We start from the raw sequence: 19,837 nt of genomic DNA, 5'->3' as shown, positions 1-19,837 counted from the left end.
AAGTACCTAGAGTATCATTCTCATCTGTTTTCAAAATTAGATGTCAAGACAAATCCAAGTGGTTATAATTAAAGTATACCTTTGTTCAACAAATAGTGTCACCTCATTTACTATTCCCCAGGTGCTCCTTCTTTGGAAGGATGTCAAGCCATTAAGCTTTGGAGATAGCTAAAAGTATGCTACCCATCATGCTCTCTGTTCTAAAAAAAACACCAGAATCTTCTATAAGAGTAAAAAACTTCCCTTCCAAAAAGGAATCCTCTCCCTCAGTTTACCAGGGAAATAGCAGGTGATAGCAGAGACAGCAATAAAAGAGCAATATATATATATATATATATATATATATATATATATATATATACATATTATATTTGCAACCCCGAATTGTAGTGTGCCAGATAGGAATCTAACAAAAGATGAATATTATAATATTCTTCAAGAAAAAATTAATGAGCCAAAGATTAAATCACTCTAGGTCTTTCCAATCATTTTTACTATTAGGAACATGTTTTTTAAATTCAAAATTTTTTCCTTAGTGAACAAAGTCAAAACTCACCATGATTTGGGCATGTCCATTAGGAAAAGAACTTGAGGAGTCTGCATTGATTGGATCTTGGCAATTTCTTAGCCGACATCTAAATGCATCTTGAACCTGTGAAAAGGATGACAAAATATTGATTTTTTTTCCTTCTCTTTATATAATGACTCAAGCATGAAGTGAACAAAAGCTTCAATCTTATGATCTAATGCTCACTTTGTCATGACACCTTAATGCAAATACCTAAATTCTTAGGCTTTCTTCTCCCTTAAGGAGATTTATAGTTCACCAGATAGTCAGTCTATGGAGATAAGAAGGAAGAACTCTACAGCTATCAACATGGCTGTATCTGGCTCAGCACTAATAATTCTTCTGCCTGACTATAAGCATGCCAAAGGGCAGATTGATTCTTACTGTTAGAAACTATGTATGTCCTGCACAGGAAATTTACTATCCAGTCTGGCAGAAATCTTCACCAGAATTTCAAATGTTGTGAGAAATGAGATAAATCCTTAATATTCTCATAGGAGGAAGATTTAGAGGTTTTTTTTTTTTTTCTTCTTCTTCCACTGTCCATGTAGAGGATCCTCAGAAAGAAAATATTCTTTCTGCTTTTAAGGCTTAGTAACTTGCTGTATATGAAGAAAGTGGTGCTAATTCTTACTAGTCACATTGTCAAAGGATATTCTTATCTTAGAGATGAAGACAAGAAGTATGAAAAGATAGAAGCATGTGATAATTTTAATTGTATTCTCCTTCTGGGTTTAAGGACTCTTTTCAAGTGTGGATAATTCACTGGCTCACAGCATCCTTTTTAGCATGCATTAAGAGGCAGTTATGATATAGTACAAAGAGCACTGGATTAAAAATAATAGGCTTGGAGATCTAGAATGTGAAAGGGCTTTAGAGATAAGTTTAATCTTCTCATTTTTATTGATAAGGAAATTGAGAACCACAGAAGGATGAGTGGATTACCTAAGATCAAACAGGCAATATCTGGAGACAGATTTGAATCCACATCCTTTGCTCTTTCCTCTGGGTTTTTCTTTTTCTTTTTCTTTTTTTTTTTTAACCCTTGTACTTCGGTGTATTGTCTCATAGGTGGAAGATTGGTAAGGGTGGGCAATGGGGGTCAAGTGACTTGCCCAGGGTCACACAGCTGGGAAGTGTCTGAGGCCGGGTTTGAACCTAGGACCTCCTGTCTCTAGGCCTGACTTTCCTCTGGGTTTTGATACAGATTCATCTCTTAAATCCTGGCTCTAGAAATTAATAGTTGGTGTCTATCGGTAGTTCCTGTTCTCTTTGAGCTGGTTTCCTCATCTACAGACTTATGACTATTGTGAGAAAAGTGCTTTGAACATCTTTAAAAAGAACTATCAATCAGACTCTTTAGAATGTTTTTAAAAGGATAAAATACATGGGATTATGAATGAAGTAAATTATACTGATAAAAAAAAAAAAAAACTATTTCACAGAATTTGGCTTAAAAGACCCTGTTCTAGAGAAAGGACTTGTAAAGAATGAGTGATGGTCTGATACCTCCCCTCCAATACCCCGAGGGGTGGATTAGAAGCTGGGCAAAATAAGTTCCTTATTCCATCTTTACATATAATAATAAAAGTATATGTTCTATGAAGCCTAGCCTAATGTTTTTCTCTGTCAGTTTTGGAGAAATAGGTCTAATTGACCTAGATTTTCTCTGTGAGTGACTTAATATAGGGAGAAACAAGCCCTTTTTCCGATATATTCAAGTTTTGGGGCCCCTCATGGTTTGCTTTGGAAGCTACTTCCAAATCAAATTAAATGACATAGTTAAGAGTCTAATATAGCTCATGAATCCAGTCAATAAACCCACAGAGTAAGTGGAGAATTTTTGTCTTATCATCTGTTTCTCTGGTCTGCAGAAACAAGTACCGAAAATATACTCATTTTTAAGACAATCCATAGAAGAGTTGTCAGAACAATCAGGATTTGCTAGTTGTCAGCATTTGTTCCTTACAGTAATTGCAAATAGGGCACAGTTTAAGGAAATGGAATAAATAATATTTCAGGAAAGGTGCCTTTGGGCATCTTGGAATAGGGACAACTTTTTTTTGTTTTTGTTTTATATTGTTTTTTGACTTAATAATCTATAATAGAGGTGTCAAATATGTGGTCTGCTATGGCATGCTGCCCACAATCTTCTCTAATGTAGCCTGAAACAGATTAAAGTGCAATTGGAAAATATTTAACAAAATATATAAATATTCAATAAAATTTGGATAACATTACATTTAAAAATTAAATCAATATGCAGGGATCCTTTTGTACAGTTTAGTGGCCCCCATTTCTGCTTGAGTTGGACACACCAGATTGACAAGCTACCTCTTAAAAAGTTTCTCTAAAAAGAATATCATGCATATACTTAATGACTCCTCTGGATAATACTTTATTTTCCTGGCCTTCAAAAAGGGGAAAGCAGCCCAAAGATTTCAAGTTGATATTATAATATCAACTTGATTATAATAATCAATAAAAGTATATCTGGAAGACTTTTCAAAATCTAGCTATTTCTTCATCTGCAAAGGGAGGTTGATTGCAGCTCTAAATTCTATAATCCCAGAAGTGCACAATCATTTTAACAACTAGATGATATTTTTTAGTTATAATACTATATTTCCTAGAATTTTCTACCAGAGATACTTCCCTGTCCCTGGTGACATAGTGGATAGAGCACTGGATTTGGACTCAAGAAAATCTTGAGTTAAAATCCTGACTCAGATACTTTCTAGTTTCATAACTTTGGGCAAATCACTTATTCTCTTAGTCTTAGTAAAATGGTAATAGTACATATTTTATCAGACTGTTATGAGGATAAAATGAGATAACATTTTCAAAGTACTTTGCAAACCTTAAAACACTAAATAAATACTAACTAATATTTAAAGGGGCAGCTAAGTGGCTCCATGGATAGTGCCAGGTTTGGGCTCATTTTCCTGAATTTAAATTTTGCCTTAGACACTAGCTGTGTGACCCTGGGCAAGTCACCTAACTCAGTTTGTATCATTTTCCTCATATGAAAAATGCACTGGAGAAGAAAATGACAAACTACTACAGTATCTCTGTCAAGAAAATTCCAAATAATGACACATATTGTAAGGGGAGGATACCTCAGAAAACCAATAACCTGAAACAAGAAAAGGATATATCTACATAATTCCAAGCATCAATATATCTAGAAAATTGGGGAAAATGGTTAATATTTTTTTAAGTTATCAACTGGTTGATAGTTATCATGAAGATATAGACAGATTCTCCTTTGGAACCTGGCTATATGGGGTTTTGTATAAAGATCTAAAGATAATTTAGAATTTACTTTTTGGTAAAAAAGACAACAACAACAACAGCAACAAAAAACACTATGGTGGGAGGAGAAAAGAAAAGGAAGCAAGCTTTTGGGTGTGTGTTATAGGGAATTAAGCAAAGTGAAGGTGATTGACAGCCAGAGGAAAAAAAGATTCCAGAACTTTGATGGGTGGCTGGCTAAGTGTCAGTTACTCCCTGGACTTTCCCTTGGCTGGGGTTAGATGTTTCCTCTCTATATGCTGCTTTGGAGAAGTCAACTACCATCTAGAGATCTTTGGCTGGAGTTTGTTATAGGTAAGATACAAAGTGGTACACACTGGTGTCAATATCCTTACTCCCTCTCCAAATTGGATTTTATTGGCTATAATTAACTGGATTCCTGTGGTCCCTGTTTGAGGACAACATACATGAGACCCCAAAATATTCAGCTGGACCTGCTCAACTTCCAGTTTTCCTTTATTTTACTATCTTAATAGGAACTCTGGTTAGGTTTAGTTAGGCAGTCGAGGGAATTTTAGTGTGGTCAGAGTAGTGTCACCTTGTTAGACCTTGTTGGGAAGAGAATCCAAGTTGTATTTAATTTAGTTACTCCCATTCCCTTCCCTACCTGTCCCAGTTTATTAATAAACCTTGTTATGTTATCTACCAGCCTCTCCTTGAAATATCCTTACCCAGATCTGGTGATTTGACACATCACCAACAGTTAAGAACCCAGTGTCTTTCCCCAGCTATATACCCTAGTCATACATCATTTACCCATTCTACCAAACCCCCCTATATTTATTTTTTTTCAGGTGGCAAGTCTTTAAGACCAAAGATAATTCTAATAGAGAAATGATAAACTTTCTGTGGAAATTCTTAACTATAACCATTGGTGATCTTGAAGCAGTGAACAGTTTTTTCTTTATTATCATTATTATTATTATTTTAAAAACCTTTACCTTCTGTCTTGGAGCCAATACTGTGTATTGGCTCCAAGGTAGAAGAATTGTAAGGGTAGGCAATGGGGGTCAAGTGACTTGCCCAAGGTCACACAACTGGAAAGTGCCTAAGGTCAGATTTGAACCTAGGACTTCCTATCTCTAGGCCTGGTTCTCAATCCACTGAGCTACCCAGCTGCCCCCTTTTTTCTTTATTATTACCCTCATCTCAGAATAACACCGATTACTCAAAGTAACTCTTGTTAAAACCCCATGAGGGGCAGCTGGGTAGCTCAGTGGATTGAGAGCCAGGCCTAGAGATGGGAGGTCCTAGGTTCAAATCCGGCCTCAGACACTTCCCAGCTGTGTGACCCTGGGCAAGTCACTTGACCCCCATTGCCTACCCTTACAACTCTTCTACCTTGGAGCCAATACACAGAAGTTAAGGGTTTAAAATTAAAAAAACAAACAAACAAACAAAAAACAAAAAAAAAAACCCCATGACTAGACAATGTGTTTTATGTAAAGGTTATAGGTCCCCTACTGCTTAGCATTGTGTGGGGTTAGACCTATGATTTCCTTCTCCCAGATGAGGCACTTCTCTCTTTCAAAACATATTGGCACTTTCTCTGTAATTTATACTGATACAAAACAAATAGCAAGTGGTTAAGAAATGTTTGCTGAATTGAATTTATTATTTAGTTTCTTATACCTGGCTTACAATGGATTATGAATAAATCAATGAGTTTAGGCAGTGCTAGATATGAATTATTTTAATAGGTAATGATTTAATGCAGTTCTGTATCTTTCAGTTGTTTAAAAATTAATTGATGTCTTTTCTGCTTCTACTAACATTAAAGTTTTTGTAGTAGTTCAAATTTGGCTTAAAAACCAAAGTAGTTTGACTAAGAAAACCCATCCCCTAAAATTATTGTTCTAAAACTAGAAGGGACCTTAGGAGATAATCTAGTCTAACCCTCTCATTTTGTAGGTGTGAAATTTGAAACACAAGAAGCAGGATATGGTAGTAAATAACGAAGATTTAATTTGAAAACAGGTCCTTGGACTCCAGATTTGGTGCTTTTTTTTTTTTCGCTGTACCATGTTGCCTAATATAAATTATGGGACATGAGATATCTGAGTTTGATTTCTTCCCAAATACTTCCCTTTTCACTTGCCACTTTTGGTAAAGTTATAGTTTTGTCTTGGTTATGGAATAATAAGAATATCCAATGAAATGATAATTAAATTGGATTTTAGTATAGGCAATTCAATAGTTAAAAATCTGTAGGGCCTTTAAATAAAAATTATAAAATTAAAAAATGGGTATAAAAAGGTTGTAATATTTTAAGAAGTATAAAATATGCCAGTCAAGAACTAGATGATGGAACTAGATATAACTGATCATATGGTGAAAAGCAAGAGATAACCAGTGGACAGCAATGTTGTTCTACTGGTATCATTGTCATGCCTAAGGCAAGTCCCCAGCATCTTACACAGACCCTTTATGTTAAACTCATGGAAAGTCATGGGCAAGGGCCATAGCGATAGGCAGGCATGACTGTACTTTGACCTCTAGGAGAAAATAGCTTTATTGATGAGATCATAGATTCATGAGTATGTGAGTAACAAAAAATCAGACAACAGGTTTGTGAAAATAAGGAGCAGAAAGCTAAAGAATTTAAATAGTCTATAGCAGTCTGAAAGTCTTTTAATACTGCTGTCATTTTATCTTAAAGTACCATGTATGTGGTAAGTTATCTTGACTTTCCTGCTGAGCCCTGTTCTTAGGACTCCCTTAAAAAGCTATAAGTCTTTCTTATTAAAGAATTCTTAGATGAGAAATGAGTTCAAAGAAGTCGTAAGGGGTGTGTCTTTTTACTGTCCACCTCCTATAGAGAGTGATTTAGTCACAGGAGAAGTTACAGAAAGGCCTTTCTGTTGGTACTCCTTCGGAACAAAGCTTCCAGAGGATACTCTGGAATGAAAATCATTGGCAGATTTAGAGATCTTAAGGAGATTGTCCAATGGAATGTTTGGTAATAGACCAATTTAGAAAACCTCCATGAGTGGGACTATGCAGTTTGAACTAGTTTTCTTATTTAGGCTTGGAGCAAAATAGACATCATTTCCTGCCTTCTAGATTTCCTATCACATAAGACACTTTAAGCTATTAAAAGAAATAGTTCCACCATTTAAGGCTTTACTTTAATCAGTTAATCAGTTTCCAAAGATTTATTAAATAGCTCAAGCTGTGTCAGGTACTGAGGATTCAAATGCCAAGAATGAAACTTGAAAACTCATATTCTATTAGGGAGGACAGTAAGGATATGTGTAAACCTATGTATTTGTTAGCTATAAATACACACATACCTGTACATACACATGTGCATACACACACATATAAATATATATATATATATATAAACATATAATACGCCTATAAATCTCTCTCTATATATATATCAAACACCATGTTTTTAAGGGGTCTCCATGTGGTCAGAACTTTCTAGATGAAATGCATAAGAGCAACTAGGCCATTCATAAAATGATCTGTAGTTCAGTATTGGCTTGGCACCCTTTCTTTTCCCTTCACATCAAAGAAACAAGGTCTGCTGTGCAATTCTGCATGCTGAGCTTTTTTCACATATGTTGCCACCAAATATTGTAAGATTTGTTCTCTTGTTAAGATATTTTTTAATCATGTCCAAATCTTTGTGACTCCTTTTAGTCTTGGCATATCCCCCTCTCATTTCAATGCAGAGAAAGAATGGGTGGTTCTAAACTTACAATTTCATTGCTGTAGTGAACTCTCATTAAGGAATCTCTCTCTGCTGATGTATATCAGCAACAATTTTGCAATTTATAATTTTAGAGAATTGACTAGAGGCCCTAAAATGTTAAATGGCTTAGAGTAACACACTCATTATGTGTCAGAAGTAGGACTTGAATTCAGGTCTATCTGATACCAAGGCCGATACTGTGTCCACTATACTACACTTCATTTTAATTCCTCCTTCCAGTTGGTTCCTTTGATATTACTCTAGTATGAGGCCTGTATTGTTACTCACCAGTTTCTCTTTAAAGTTCCTCATTCACTTATCCCTTCCTCTCTCCAATAATCCCTGTGCATAAGAAAGGCCAAAACTTCCTTATATCTGGATTGGCTTATGTTATTCTGTTAAAAAACTTGACAGTTCTTTGTCACCCTCTGAGTAAAATACAGATGTCCAAGATTAGCATTCAAAGATCTCCAGAACCTAGCACCAACTAACTTCTATAATCTTACTACATCATTCTATTATGAATGAAAGACAACTCTGATGCTTGCTACCTATGTGACTCTGGGGAAGTCACTTAGCCTACCTATCTAGTCATCAATTTCATCATCTGTAAAATGAAAGGGTTGTACTTAAATGGCTTCTAAGGTTCCTTCTATCCTATAAAAATTTTTTGCCTCCTATATTCCAGAGCTATTATATGCACTAAGGATACAAAGGCAAGAACAAGATTTCCTGCCCTCAAGGAACATTTCATTTCATTTTGCATTTCAAAATTGAATAAATATAAAACACATGGATAATGATTACAAGATAATTTGGGGAGGACCAGGAAAAGAAATTCTCACATAGAAGCTGGTGCTTTGGTTGTGTTTTGAAGGAAACTAGTGTTTATAAGAGTTGGAGGTAAAGAAGGAATGCATTTCAGTCATGGAGGAGTGACTGTGTAAAGACATGGAGACAGAAGATCAAATATCATGCATCAAGGAGTCCCATTTGACCATCCCATAGATTGTCCCAAGGAGAATCATATATAAGAAATCTTGAGAAGTAGCCTTCAGTCAGATTGAGAAAAGTTTTCAATGTTAAAGAGAAGAGTTTTCATTTTATGTTAGGGACAATGCAAAATTACTGAGGGTTCTTGGCTAGAGGAGCAATGTGGTCAGAAACTATTGTTTCAGGGGTATGGTTTGGAGAGGGGTTCTATGCTTTCCTTGAGACAGAGTTCAGTTAGGAAGCTGTTGAAATGGTCCAGATAAGAGGTGATTAAATGCCAAGTTGAATGGTGAAGAAAGGGGATGGATTCAGAGAGATGCTGTAGAGGCAGAGTGTTCAAGGCTTAACAGTTGACTGGCTGTGTCAGGTGAGGGACAATGAAGAGTATCAAAGGTGAATCTTGATTTTACAAATCTGTGTAACAGGAAGTATGATCATGGCCATGACAGAAATAGTGAATTTCAGAAGAGGGATGGATTTGGTGGAAAAATAATGAGTTCTGTTTTAGATATGTTGAAATCGAAATGCATGATGTTCAATATGTGATGATGTGGAACAGTAGAGAGGTCAGGGAGGGATGCATAGATTTGGGAAACATCTGCTTAGAGTGGTAATTGAACCCTTTGGGAGTTGAAAAGATGTCTGAGAGTGTAGAAAAAGGGATCTAGTACAAGTCTTAAGATTTATCCCTGGGATACATGCACAGATGGTGGAGGGTACATGCATGTTATTCAGCAAAGAAGACTAAGAAGCATCCAGTCAAATAGGAGGAGAATGAGGAGAGAATCCCAGAAAAGAGATATCTAGGATGAGAGAAGTTGTCCAACAATATCAAATACTGTGGATAGGTCTAAAATGATGAAGACTGAGGTCAAATAATTGGATTTGGCAATTAAGGGAGTTCTCTTGTAACTTTACCGAGAGCAGTTTCAGTTGAGTAATGAAGTCAGAAGACAGCTTCTGAGGGGTTTAGGAGTGAGGGAATAGGGATAGAAATAAAGAGTATAAAATTATTTTTTCCCTTAGGAATTGATTTGTGAAAGGTATTGTGATATAGTGTATAGAAAACTCTCCTTGAATCTATTAAGAGATGAATACTGGTTCTGATTCTCACACATGTTGGCTATGTGACTCTGGGAATGTCTCAGTGCCTCATGCTCTAAAGGTATCAAAAAAAAAAAAGTGCTAGCTTGCATTAGCAGTTTTCTCATCTATTCATTGGGAAGTTCCCTGATCTTGGGTCTAGTACTTTGTCCTGTGGCTATGGACATAGGATAGCTTCAAGGGAATGGTGAGGGTTTTTTTTTTTTTTTTTTTTTTTTTTTAGTTTTAGAAGATAAGGCAGACAAGGGTGTGTTTGTAGACTATACAGAAAAATTTAATGTCTAGGGAATGATTCAGCATTAGAGAGAAAAGGGGGAGAAGGGTAAAGAAATGTCATGGGATAGTGGGAGGGGATTTTGTAAGATACAAACTGATAGGAAAATGGGGCTAAGGGCTAACGGAACAGAGGATGATATAGAGTTAAATTCTCTCATTATAAGGTAAACATTGAGAAGTTGGGAAAATAAAGTCAGAACAGGGATGAGCCTGGAAGATAACTTAAGGGTAAAGGGAATGGAGGCCACTGAGTATAGAATAGAATTAAGAAGACTGAGGCATAGTGAGAGACTCTAGGATAAAAGCAAAACTCTTTCATTTGGCATTTAAAACTCTTTAGAAATTGGCTGTAGTCTAACTCTCCAGATTTATCACACATTACTCCCCCATCACGCGCTCTGTGATCTAGTAAAAGTAGGCTACTACTTATCCTCATACACAACATTCCATTTTCTTTCTCTGCTTTTATGTAGCCTGTGTCCCATGGCTAGAATTAAATTCCTTCTCATCTATTAGAATCTCTTGCTTTTTCTAAAACTCAGCTCAAATGTCACTTCCTACAAGATGCTTTCTCTTATTTATTTCATCCTTAGGCCAATATTACTTTGTAAACATTTTGTATTCACTTACACATGTTCATGTTGTTTCCCTGGCTTACTAGCTGTGTGATCAAGGGGCAAGTCACTTAATCCATCTGAGATTTGGATTCCTATAAAGTGGAGTTGTAATTATAATTGAAAAGAGAAGCACTTCACTCACAAGGTCAATGTGGTGGTAAGGAAGAGCTTCAGTAAGCCTTAAAACTCTGTGCATGCGTAGTTATTTGATCATCTGGCTGAAGATCTAATCATATAGCATTAAACTAATTCAACACTGTTTTTTGCTTTCCCATCATCCCTATTAGTCAGAAGAAGTGCTTCAAAGCCAACTATTTCCAAGCATTATGCTGCTATTCTTTGTGATATACCTTTCTTTTGAGTATTTTGATCCCTCTCCTCACCCCACTCTCCATTTCAGAAGCAAGTTTCTTTTCTTTTAATGATCATTGCTTAGGAGCCCCTGATTATCTCATTTTAGAGATTGGCCTGGTACATTAGACTAATTTTCCAGAGGTGATATACATTAACCTTGCCTAATCCCTGGGTTCCATTTGCTGAGTAGAAGACCTATTTCCACCGAAAGTACTAAATCATCTCAGAAGTCATCTCCTTTCTTGAAGTTTTCTCCACACACTCACCAAACCACAAATCATCAAAGACTCTAAAATCCATATTCCCTTTTCCCAAATGATCAAGAAATGTTATAGTCTTTCATCTTCTAGCTCTCTAAAGATCTCCACATCAGTATTTCACAACTGATTGTTCTATATTCTATAAACAGCTAGAGTTCTAGATTCATGCTTTGTCTATGGAGTTATCTAGTCAATGATATACAGAATATCTTTTCTTTTCCAGATTGTTTCTTGACCATTTGAAGGGTTTGGTTGTATACAGTGTGCCTCAAGTATCTTGGTGCAGTTTTTAGCTTTAATAGTTAGATTACTAACCTATTAATAACCTATTAGTAGATTATTACCACACTAACACCTTGGGAACATTCATGACTTAAAACTGCACTAAGACTTTTACAACACTCTACATCCAAAATATGAGCAAGGGCACTTTAAAAATTTTATTTTATTCAGTATTTACTGTCACATTATCAGTGATAAATGCTAAGAATCAGATCAACAGTCTTTATTAAGTATCTGTGACATGCCCAAACACTGTGTTATCTGATGATACAAAAACAAAGGCCAAAATAAATGAAATTTTTGCTCTCAAGGAGACCACAGTTTAATTTTCTGCTATAGAAGATATTTTAGATGTGAGGAACCTCTGCTTTGATTAGTGCCAAGGAGTTCCAGTATAAAAACTCCCTCCACTAATGGATATTAGAAATATCTAAAACTTAGTCTTAGAAAGCTGCCTGGTATTATAAAGAGGTTAAGGAACAGGCCCATGACCACTCAGTCATTAAACGTCAGAGGCATAACTTGAGTACAGGTCCTCCTGACTCCTTGGTTATCACTTTATCTACTATATAATACTTCCTCTCTTAGGAGACCCTGTTCACATGCATATATATGTGTTTGTATGTATGCTAATGTCTGGTCTCTAGTTACCGGAACCTTCATTTCCCCAAGGGTAGCTTGGATCTGCTTTGTCTTATTTATGTAACTATAGATATGCCTACATGTTATCTTCTCTGTTATATTATAAGCTCCTCATGTGCAAAAGGACACTGTTTTTTCTTTATATGCCTGACACATGGTAGATGTAAATTGGTGCTTGTTGATTGATTGATATTGTGTACACACACACACACACACATGCACACACACACACACACACACATGCACACGCACACAATCTACAAATAGAAAATTTTGACCTAGTGCATTCTCATCATCTGAGACGATGCAAAGAGGCCCTGAATCTGAATTCCATTGTTTTTTTTTTCAGCAGAACTACCAAAGAATCCTCAGTTGGAAATTATGAAATTATCTGTTTAAGCATTCACTTTCCTTCTGCCTTTCATTTAGCAAAAGGGCTTTACAGTGGCTTAGTTTGTATCACAAGCTTTTTTCCCATCCCCTTCTGAAATCAAACTGCAAGATTGTTTCTGAGCCAAGCCCAGTGAGAGAGATGGATGTGCTGAACGTGCGGCTACCAAGGAAGGTGTTTCCTAGCAACAGTAACCATTGTACAGGCTACATAAGTCTTCGCTGGCTTGTTTTCTCCTAGCAATTTAGAAGCAGGGGAAGTAAATAGGATATACAGAATATATGCTTAATCTTAATGGTTTCTAATTAATAAACGTGAAGAAAAAAAAAGTTTGCCTTTCTCCTAAAGAACTCCAGGGTTATTTCATCTAAATAAAATTAACAATAAAGAATTTAAGGTGCGCAGTTGAAAGTATAGCAAAGTTGTAAAAAATTGGACTATTAATAAAGATTTTTATTCTTTTTGTCTATCTCCTCACAAATCTCACTTTTACCTTTTTTCTAAAGGGCATGAAATAGATAATTTAAAAATAGATGGAGTAAAGAAGTGGTTGTAATTTTAGCAAAGCAAAGTGATAAGGCATTCCTATGTTGAGAAAATGCCTTCTGAGGTAAATGATTAAAAAATAACCTTTTCAAAGTTGAAGTGTAAAGGAATTCATAAGATCATTGATATAGGTAGAAGAGACCTTGGAGGTTATTACCTAGCCCACCCCCTTCATTTTATAGATGAGGAAACAAAGCCCCAAAGAGGTTACTAGATAGAGCAGCTTATTCCAAATACAGTTCTTCTATCCTGATTTTCTGACTTGCTCCCTTCCTTGCTCCTGGGTTTCTAAGAAACCACCCTACCTGATTGCTCAAAAGGCTTAGATCAGATGAAAGTCAATGGGACCACCAAGCCTTATCTTCTTCCTTGCCATTGCATCCTAAGGTTTTCCAGGCTTCACCATCAGTTCTGCACCAAGTGTTGCCTGACCGCATGATGTAAAGTAGGGACTGTGGACTTTGCCATATACCATAAAAGTGTACCTTTAGGATTTTTTGGCTTATCCATCTTCCTATAGCTTCAGTCTTCAGATTTCATAGGTAAGAACTGAAGCCCAGAATGATTAATTTGGTAGCTGAGGTAAACGAATATAGTAAATAACAAAACTTTGATTTTAATTCCAGTCACTTGACTATAAAAATGTGAGTTATTGTGATTATTATACACTAAAGAATATTATCTGGTACACATTATAACTAGGCTGGCACAGATACAGCTTTGGCATATTCTCCTCCTTTCTCTTCCCCTTATATGCAAATAATTCAAGGCTTCAGATTTGTGAAAGCAAGGCTACTTCTCAAGGAAATTATGCCCTACTCATAGCATGACCATTAAAATGCCAGCAATGGAGTATTTCATTTCTTTTCTTTCTTTTATACTACAAGCTGCATTCCTCCTACGTGAACACCCACTTTCTTCACAGGAAAACTGGAAAAGTTAATGTGCAAGAAGTATTTTAAAATTCTATTGGAAAAAATAATTTAAAGGAAAAATAAAAGATACAGAAAAATGTTGTTAAAGAGAATGTATAGGCACATTTTTACAATATATGTTAATGATGATGCTGGAAAATGTTTCTGTTACATGCATTTATCACACCAAATCTATCTCTAGCTAAAAAAAGAAATATATGGTAGAGTATTCCTCTAAATTGTTAGAGAAATTTAATAGGATTACCTGAAATATCAGCATTTTTTGGAGTCATTCAGAAAAAGAAATGCTAAAAAAGGGGAAATTAGTAAATTGGGAACACATATGTCTCTGGGATCACATATAGAATTTGAGTTTATTATGAGTAAGACCCATATCACAAGGCTGTCCATTTACCTTCAGGTATAATGTTTTTGAAATCTGTGTTTTGGGGAGTTATGGAGGACCTACTCGTGTATCTATTCTCTATGAATAATACCTCACAGGATAAACAAATGATGTTGCTTATGTTGAGTATAATCAATCATACATCAGAAGGTATGAAGCCTTCTTTGATCATGACTGATAGTGCCATCCCTCTCAAACTATTTTGTGTTTACCTCTTTTACATATATTTGTACTTATTTACTTTATATTTAGCCATATGTGTAGATATTTACATATGAACTCTCCTCTGCAGTCAAATTGAGCTTCTCACATACACTTCACCATTCGAGTGTGAGCTCATTGAGAGTAGGGAGTGTTTTTTCCTTTCTAAGGCTTAGAACCTGGCACAAATTAGGAAGTTAATAAATACTTGTTGACTGGATTTGTGAGATAGGATTGTGTCATTCATCATCCTTGTACCCCTAATGCCTAACAGGAATTCAATGAATCTTGTAGATTGGTTTGGAGAAATAATAAAATATAGAATATACAAAAAGTAAAAAATAATTCCCAAGAAGGGGAGGATTAATTACAAGTAGAAATCAAAATTTTAATTCAATAATTGATGCCATCCTTTTAACAACAGAGCTTTTAATATGAGTTTTGACATAGATCCACCCTTTACTGAAGTGGAGATTTTTCATATAGAGAAGTAGCAATATTTTCAAGATGTTATATGAATAGCAGATATGTGGTTTACCATTTTAGTAGTGGGATTAAAGGAAGTTTGTCATTCAAGTTTTATAAAGAGTTATAATTGTCACTTTTTCTGCCATAAATTCCATCAATTTCAACTCATTCTAATAGTTATTGTGTATAATAGATTAACTTTGCTTTATTCTTCATTAATACAGAAGAGATATTTACAGAACACCAAAGAAAGCAGAAACACTTTCAGTGAGTGATTTGAATTAATTACAGTCTAATCAGGTTTCTGATAAAGTTGCTATTCTTGTAAGAAAACTGAGGATGATTCCTATTGAAATAAATTATTGTACCATGTTAATGAAAGCAGGCAAAATAAGCCTGTATAATGATAGCCAAATGTCAAAAAAATAAATTAAGGTTATCTAATGTAAGAAAAGCATTAGGAACATTGAAATATTTTCTTTGAAGAAAAAGGAAAGCAAATTATTTAGAAATGGAACTCTTCCTCTCTACTATGGCACTTGAAGGCCACAATTCCACATGTATCAGCAAATGTTCAAAAACATTATATATCGAAAGTATTCAAATTGTTGGAATGTTACATGCTTTGTGTAAAACTCTTTTTCGAAAAATATCCAATAGAGGCTAATGCTTAGCAGGATTCTCATTACTTCTACATATTAATTACAATATTAAACAGAAAAATCTCAAAGTAAACACAATTTGAATACGACAGCACTTATCTTGAATTTTATTTTTGTTTCTCTAGGAACATTTGATTTAGAGAGTTTGAAGGGGTAAAGCCAATCATTTTAATGTATAAAGAAACTGAGGCCCCCAAAGGTAAACCTCTAGGTGACAAAGTTAGGGTAAGAGCCAGGTTTTAAATGCAAATTCTCTGAGTTCAGATCCACCAACTCTTAGCACAGTACTTGGAATCTGGGAGGCACTTAATAAATTAATACTGAACTGAATGAATTTGTTGAATAAATATTATCAAGATCTAGAAAAAAGCAGTATGGAATGGTAGAAAAAGTGCTAGATTGAAGTTGGGAGAAGGGCTTTAAGAAGGAATCTTGCTTCTGATAGATATGTGATCACGGACAAGTCAGTTAAATTCTGGGGGTCTTAGTTTTGAAAAAAGAAAGTAGAATCCTACAGAATTAATTTCCTTCATAAATTTTTCTCTATGATAAATGCTACGTGTCTTCTTTTACAACAAGATGGGCATGGAAATATGCATTATATGATAACAAATGTATAACCTAAATTATATTATTTATAGTCTTGGGGAAAAAGGGAGAGGTGAGAAGGAGGAAGACAATGTGGATGACAAATGTCAGAAAACAATCAGTAAAAAATTTTATCAGTATATAATCTGGAAAAAAATCTTACAGGGTTTATTTGAGATTCAAATGATATCATAGATAAAGAATGTTTTAGAAGTCTTAAAACACTTTAATACTGATGAAAAAAATCTTATTACCATTGTATTATTACCATTATTACCACCCTCATCTTTATAACAGCAAATAAGCCTCAACAATAATAGCTGACATTTGGTAGCTTCTTAAGCCTGAAGCTCTGTAGAGTAATTTATTGGTGAGGTTGGATTATTCAGTCTTTGAAGCTGGAACTTTAATCAGATTTTTAAAAATTATGAAATTACCTCCTTAATGATATGAATAAATGTTTAGTTTGAATCTATCGCTTACTGTCATACAAGAACCTTGCAGGCAATAACTATGCTCAGGAAGCTGACATCTGTAAGCTGCTTAGGTGGCAGGCAATATCCTCAAAATTTGTTTGAATAGGTAAGGGCTTATAGTTAATTATGTTTATGGAACACCCTGCAAATGTGCATGTACGTATGTGCACATATTTACATCTCTAATGGACAAGGTGGATGCTGCAATATGACAAGACTGAATTGTCTCTTTAAATCCTCAACACGGAGTCAATTCTTATGGGTTCTCATGTTCCTGTCTCCACTCATCCCCAGGGCAAACATTAAAATGACTCATAACGTAACCTTCTAAATATTATTTCAGTGTTTGTAGGCTCTCAGAACTCTTTTCGCATGGGTTAGAAAATAGTATTTCATCACTAAGCAAATCAATTTTGAAATAAATCACAGTTCCAGGGACATCTGGTGAAGTTCAGTAGCTAAGATGGTGAAGGATTCTTCACTCACTCCTGGTAATAAACTTCAAATATTACCTGAAGGAGCTTTGTTATCTTAGATCCCCAGGTTCCATGGACAATTACTGCCAATCATGACAAACTTAGCATGCTTTTATTATTTGAGAAGTAAAAACATCCATATCAAAACTGCTAACCACTTTGATACACTAGTGACCTTTCCTGCAATTTAATAAAGAGCCAAAAGAACTATTCATTAATCTTCAACATCTTTCTGTTTAAAATGAGATCAATTCAAATACAGATGAGAGTATGAGGTATAAACAGTCTTTAGAAGCTTGAATTAACAGATGAGTTCTTTTTTTTGCCTAAATCCAACTGTACCTTCTTGCCCTCTCATTCACTGTTCTCCTAAGTAGATATAATTATCTTTCAATTTGGTATTTTTTGTCTTTTATCCCTATCTTTTGGTACCTAGGGGTTACTCTTTTCTGTTGGGCAGACCCATCTTTTTGAAACTTATTCTTTCTGAGCCACACTGGTACTTTAAAATAATTTCTTAAAGCCTGATTTCTGCTTTGGGCTTCTGAATAACTGGATCTCTGTGTAATTGATTTCACACTAAAGAACCTAATATTGAAAAGGAAAGATCACACATGTGAGGAAGTCCAAACCCTTCACAATCCATTATCCCTTTCCCTAAGGTTTACTACTTACCTCTCTTCGAAGAATGCAGTGGACCATGACAATAACAAATCCTTGCAATGAATCAAATACTGCAAAAAGTATCTGAAAAAGGATGGATCTTTTGTCTGTCATGGCCAGGACAGCAGACATCCATGTCAGAGCCAGGAGAGGCAACACGACACAGGAGCTCCAAAGAGATGCCCTATTCAGAGACAGAGAAAACCAAATGACATAACGCTGTGTGCCAATCCTACAGCAGAAACCAAACCCACCGCTAAACCAGGCATCTTTACAGGTGGCAACAAGACCATTAACATGGAAACCACAAAGTTTATAACATTCTAGTATTTATTTTTCTCTACAGAATATCCCATGGTAGTTATAAAGGCTGTTGCCAATTATAAATAATTAAACATGTTCAGAGCTATAATATTAGCAAACACAATTTTTCATCATAGCATTTTTTCACATGCACTGTATAAGATTTGTAACAAGAAGATGTAAATGATTAGGACTAACATGGCATTACTGGCGGTGGTGGCTGACAAAGCTGTTGTTGAAACTACTCCACACTTGGCACATTTGAGCGTCAAACCGCTATGAGGCTCACTCATCTGACTGCAAACAAACAGAACACCCACAAAAAGAACAAAATATTGAATTTTCACCAAAAAAAACGTTGCTACTGCAAGTTAGCTTTTAAATACGATTTCATGCAGAAAAATAAGAGTACTTATCAAAGATGAATGAAATGTGCTAGATTGTCGTAAAGCTGCATTTGTACTACACATTAATTTTTTTTTTAATTTCAACACTCTGGGCCTTCATTCCATGCAAAGCATATTTTCATCATTTACATTATTAATGGCCCTTGTGCCTAAAGATCAAAGTTGCTGAATACACTAAGCTAAACATAAGCATGTGCTAGTGTAGACGTACAATGAAATCCCTTTATTCAGACCAGCACTCGTGTTCAGGAAAGGCATTCATGTTTATCTAGGAAGGAACCATGTATGGATACTTTTATGAGATGGAAAATATCAAATGTCTTACAAATTATAAAAACAAACAGGCACATGCAGAAAATCTTTCAATCCTTTCTCAATGCTATAAAACCATTGTGGGGGAGGAAAGTATAAATATATGTTGAAATTTTTGTTCATGTTTAAGGATGGTCTGAATATAGGGGCTGAAATGTATGAAATACAATGAATTTATTAGTTGGGAATAAAAAGGATGATAGACTCTTAAGCTTTAATAAAACACAGGCAAGCATTAAGTTTAAAATATTCATTTTTGAACATTTTGTTTAAAAGTCTAGCCATTTGGCTAAGATTCTAGTCGATTTCTGCAGATTAACTTGGAATTATCTACTTTCCATTTCATCATATAATCAACTTCACAATACAAGGAAAAACGTTATACCTATACTACTGGGGGAACAGTTCTCTTGAAAATAAACATATACCTTGATATATATTATGATAAAATACTTTGATGGCAAAAATCAAATAGAAAACTCTGAACCAAAATATTTCTAAATTATTTTCTATGATAGATTCTATGTTCCAGTCATAAATTCAGGTTACATGTGAAACAATTTTTATTAATTTTTTCCTTAGCTGTAAAGTTACAAAACAATTTTCTATTTAAGTGTGTGTACATTTGTAATATGATAGCAAATTGGTTCTTTTTCTACACATTTTGAAATATAAGAAAACATGGGAAAATATATCCTTTCAATTCAAGAATATGGGTAAAAACAAGGATTTTCAAACTAAGAAAAGCATATAAGTCTTTATGCAAAACTATAGTTTTATCTAATAGGGGACAAAGACTGAACCAGAATCACTTAACATTATTGTGCCATTCCAAAGGGCATATCCCATTACCTTCTCTTTGCTCATCAAAAAAGGGTGCTTATATGTCCATGCAATTTGTTTCATGAAA

General features: G+C 35.0%; 1 protein-coding gene across 1 annotated transcript in view; it reads right to left on the bottom strand.

Moving 5' to 3' along the window:
* ADGRB3 (adhesion G protein-coupled receptor B3) overlaps positions 1–19,837 on the bottom strand; it is a 907,908-nt gene that overhangs the window by 49,554 nt on the left and 838,517 nt on the right. Inside the window, exons 23-25 of the mRNA XM_044676017.1 lie at positions 18,407–18,505; positions 17,918–18,089; positions 557–652 (exon numbers count right to left, since the gene is read on the bottom strand). Coding sequence (XP_044531952.1) covers positions 557–652; positions 17,918–18,089; positions 18,407–18,505 — 367 coding nt within the window. The remainder of the gene's footprint in view (positions 1–556; positions 653–17,917; positions 18,090–18,406; positions 18,506–19,837) is intronic.

Source organism: Gracilinanus agilis, chromosome 4 (genome assembly GCF_016433145.1).
Source record: "Gracilinanus agilis isolate LMUSP501 chromosome 4, AgileGrace, whole genome shotgun sequence".
NCBI lineage: Eukaryota > Metazoa > Chordata > Mammalia > Didelphimorphia > Didelphidae > Gracilinanus > Gracilinanus agilis.
Note: the sequence above shows the minus strand (reverse complement) of the source record. Positions and strands in the feature narration are given on the sequence as shown.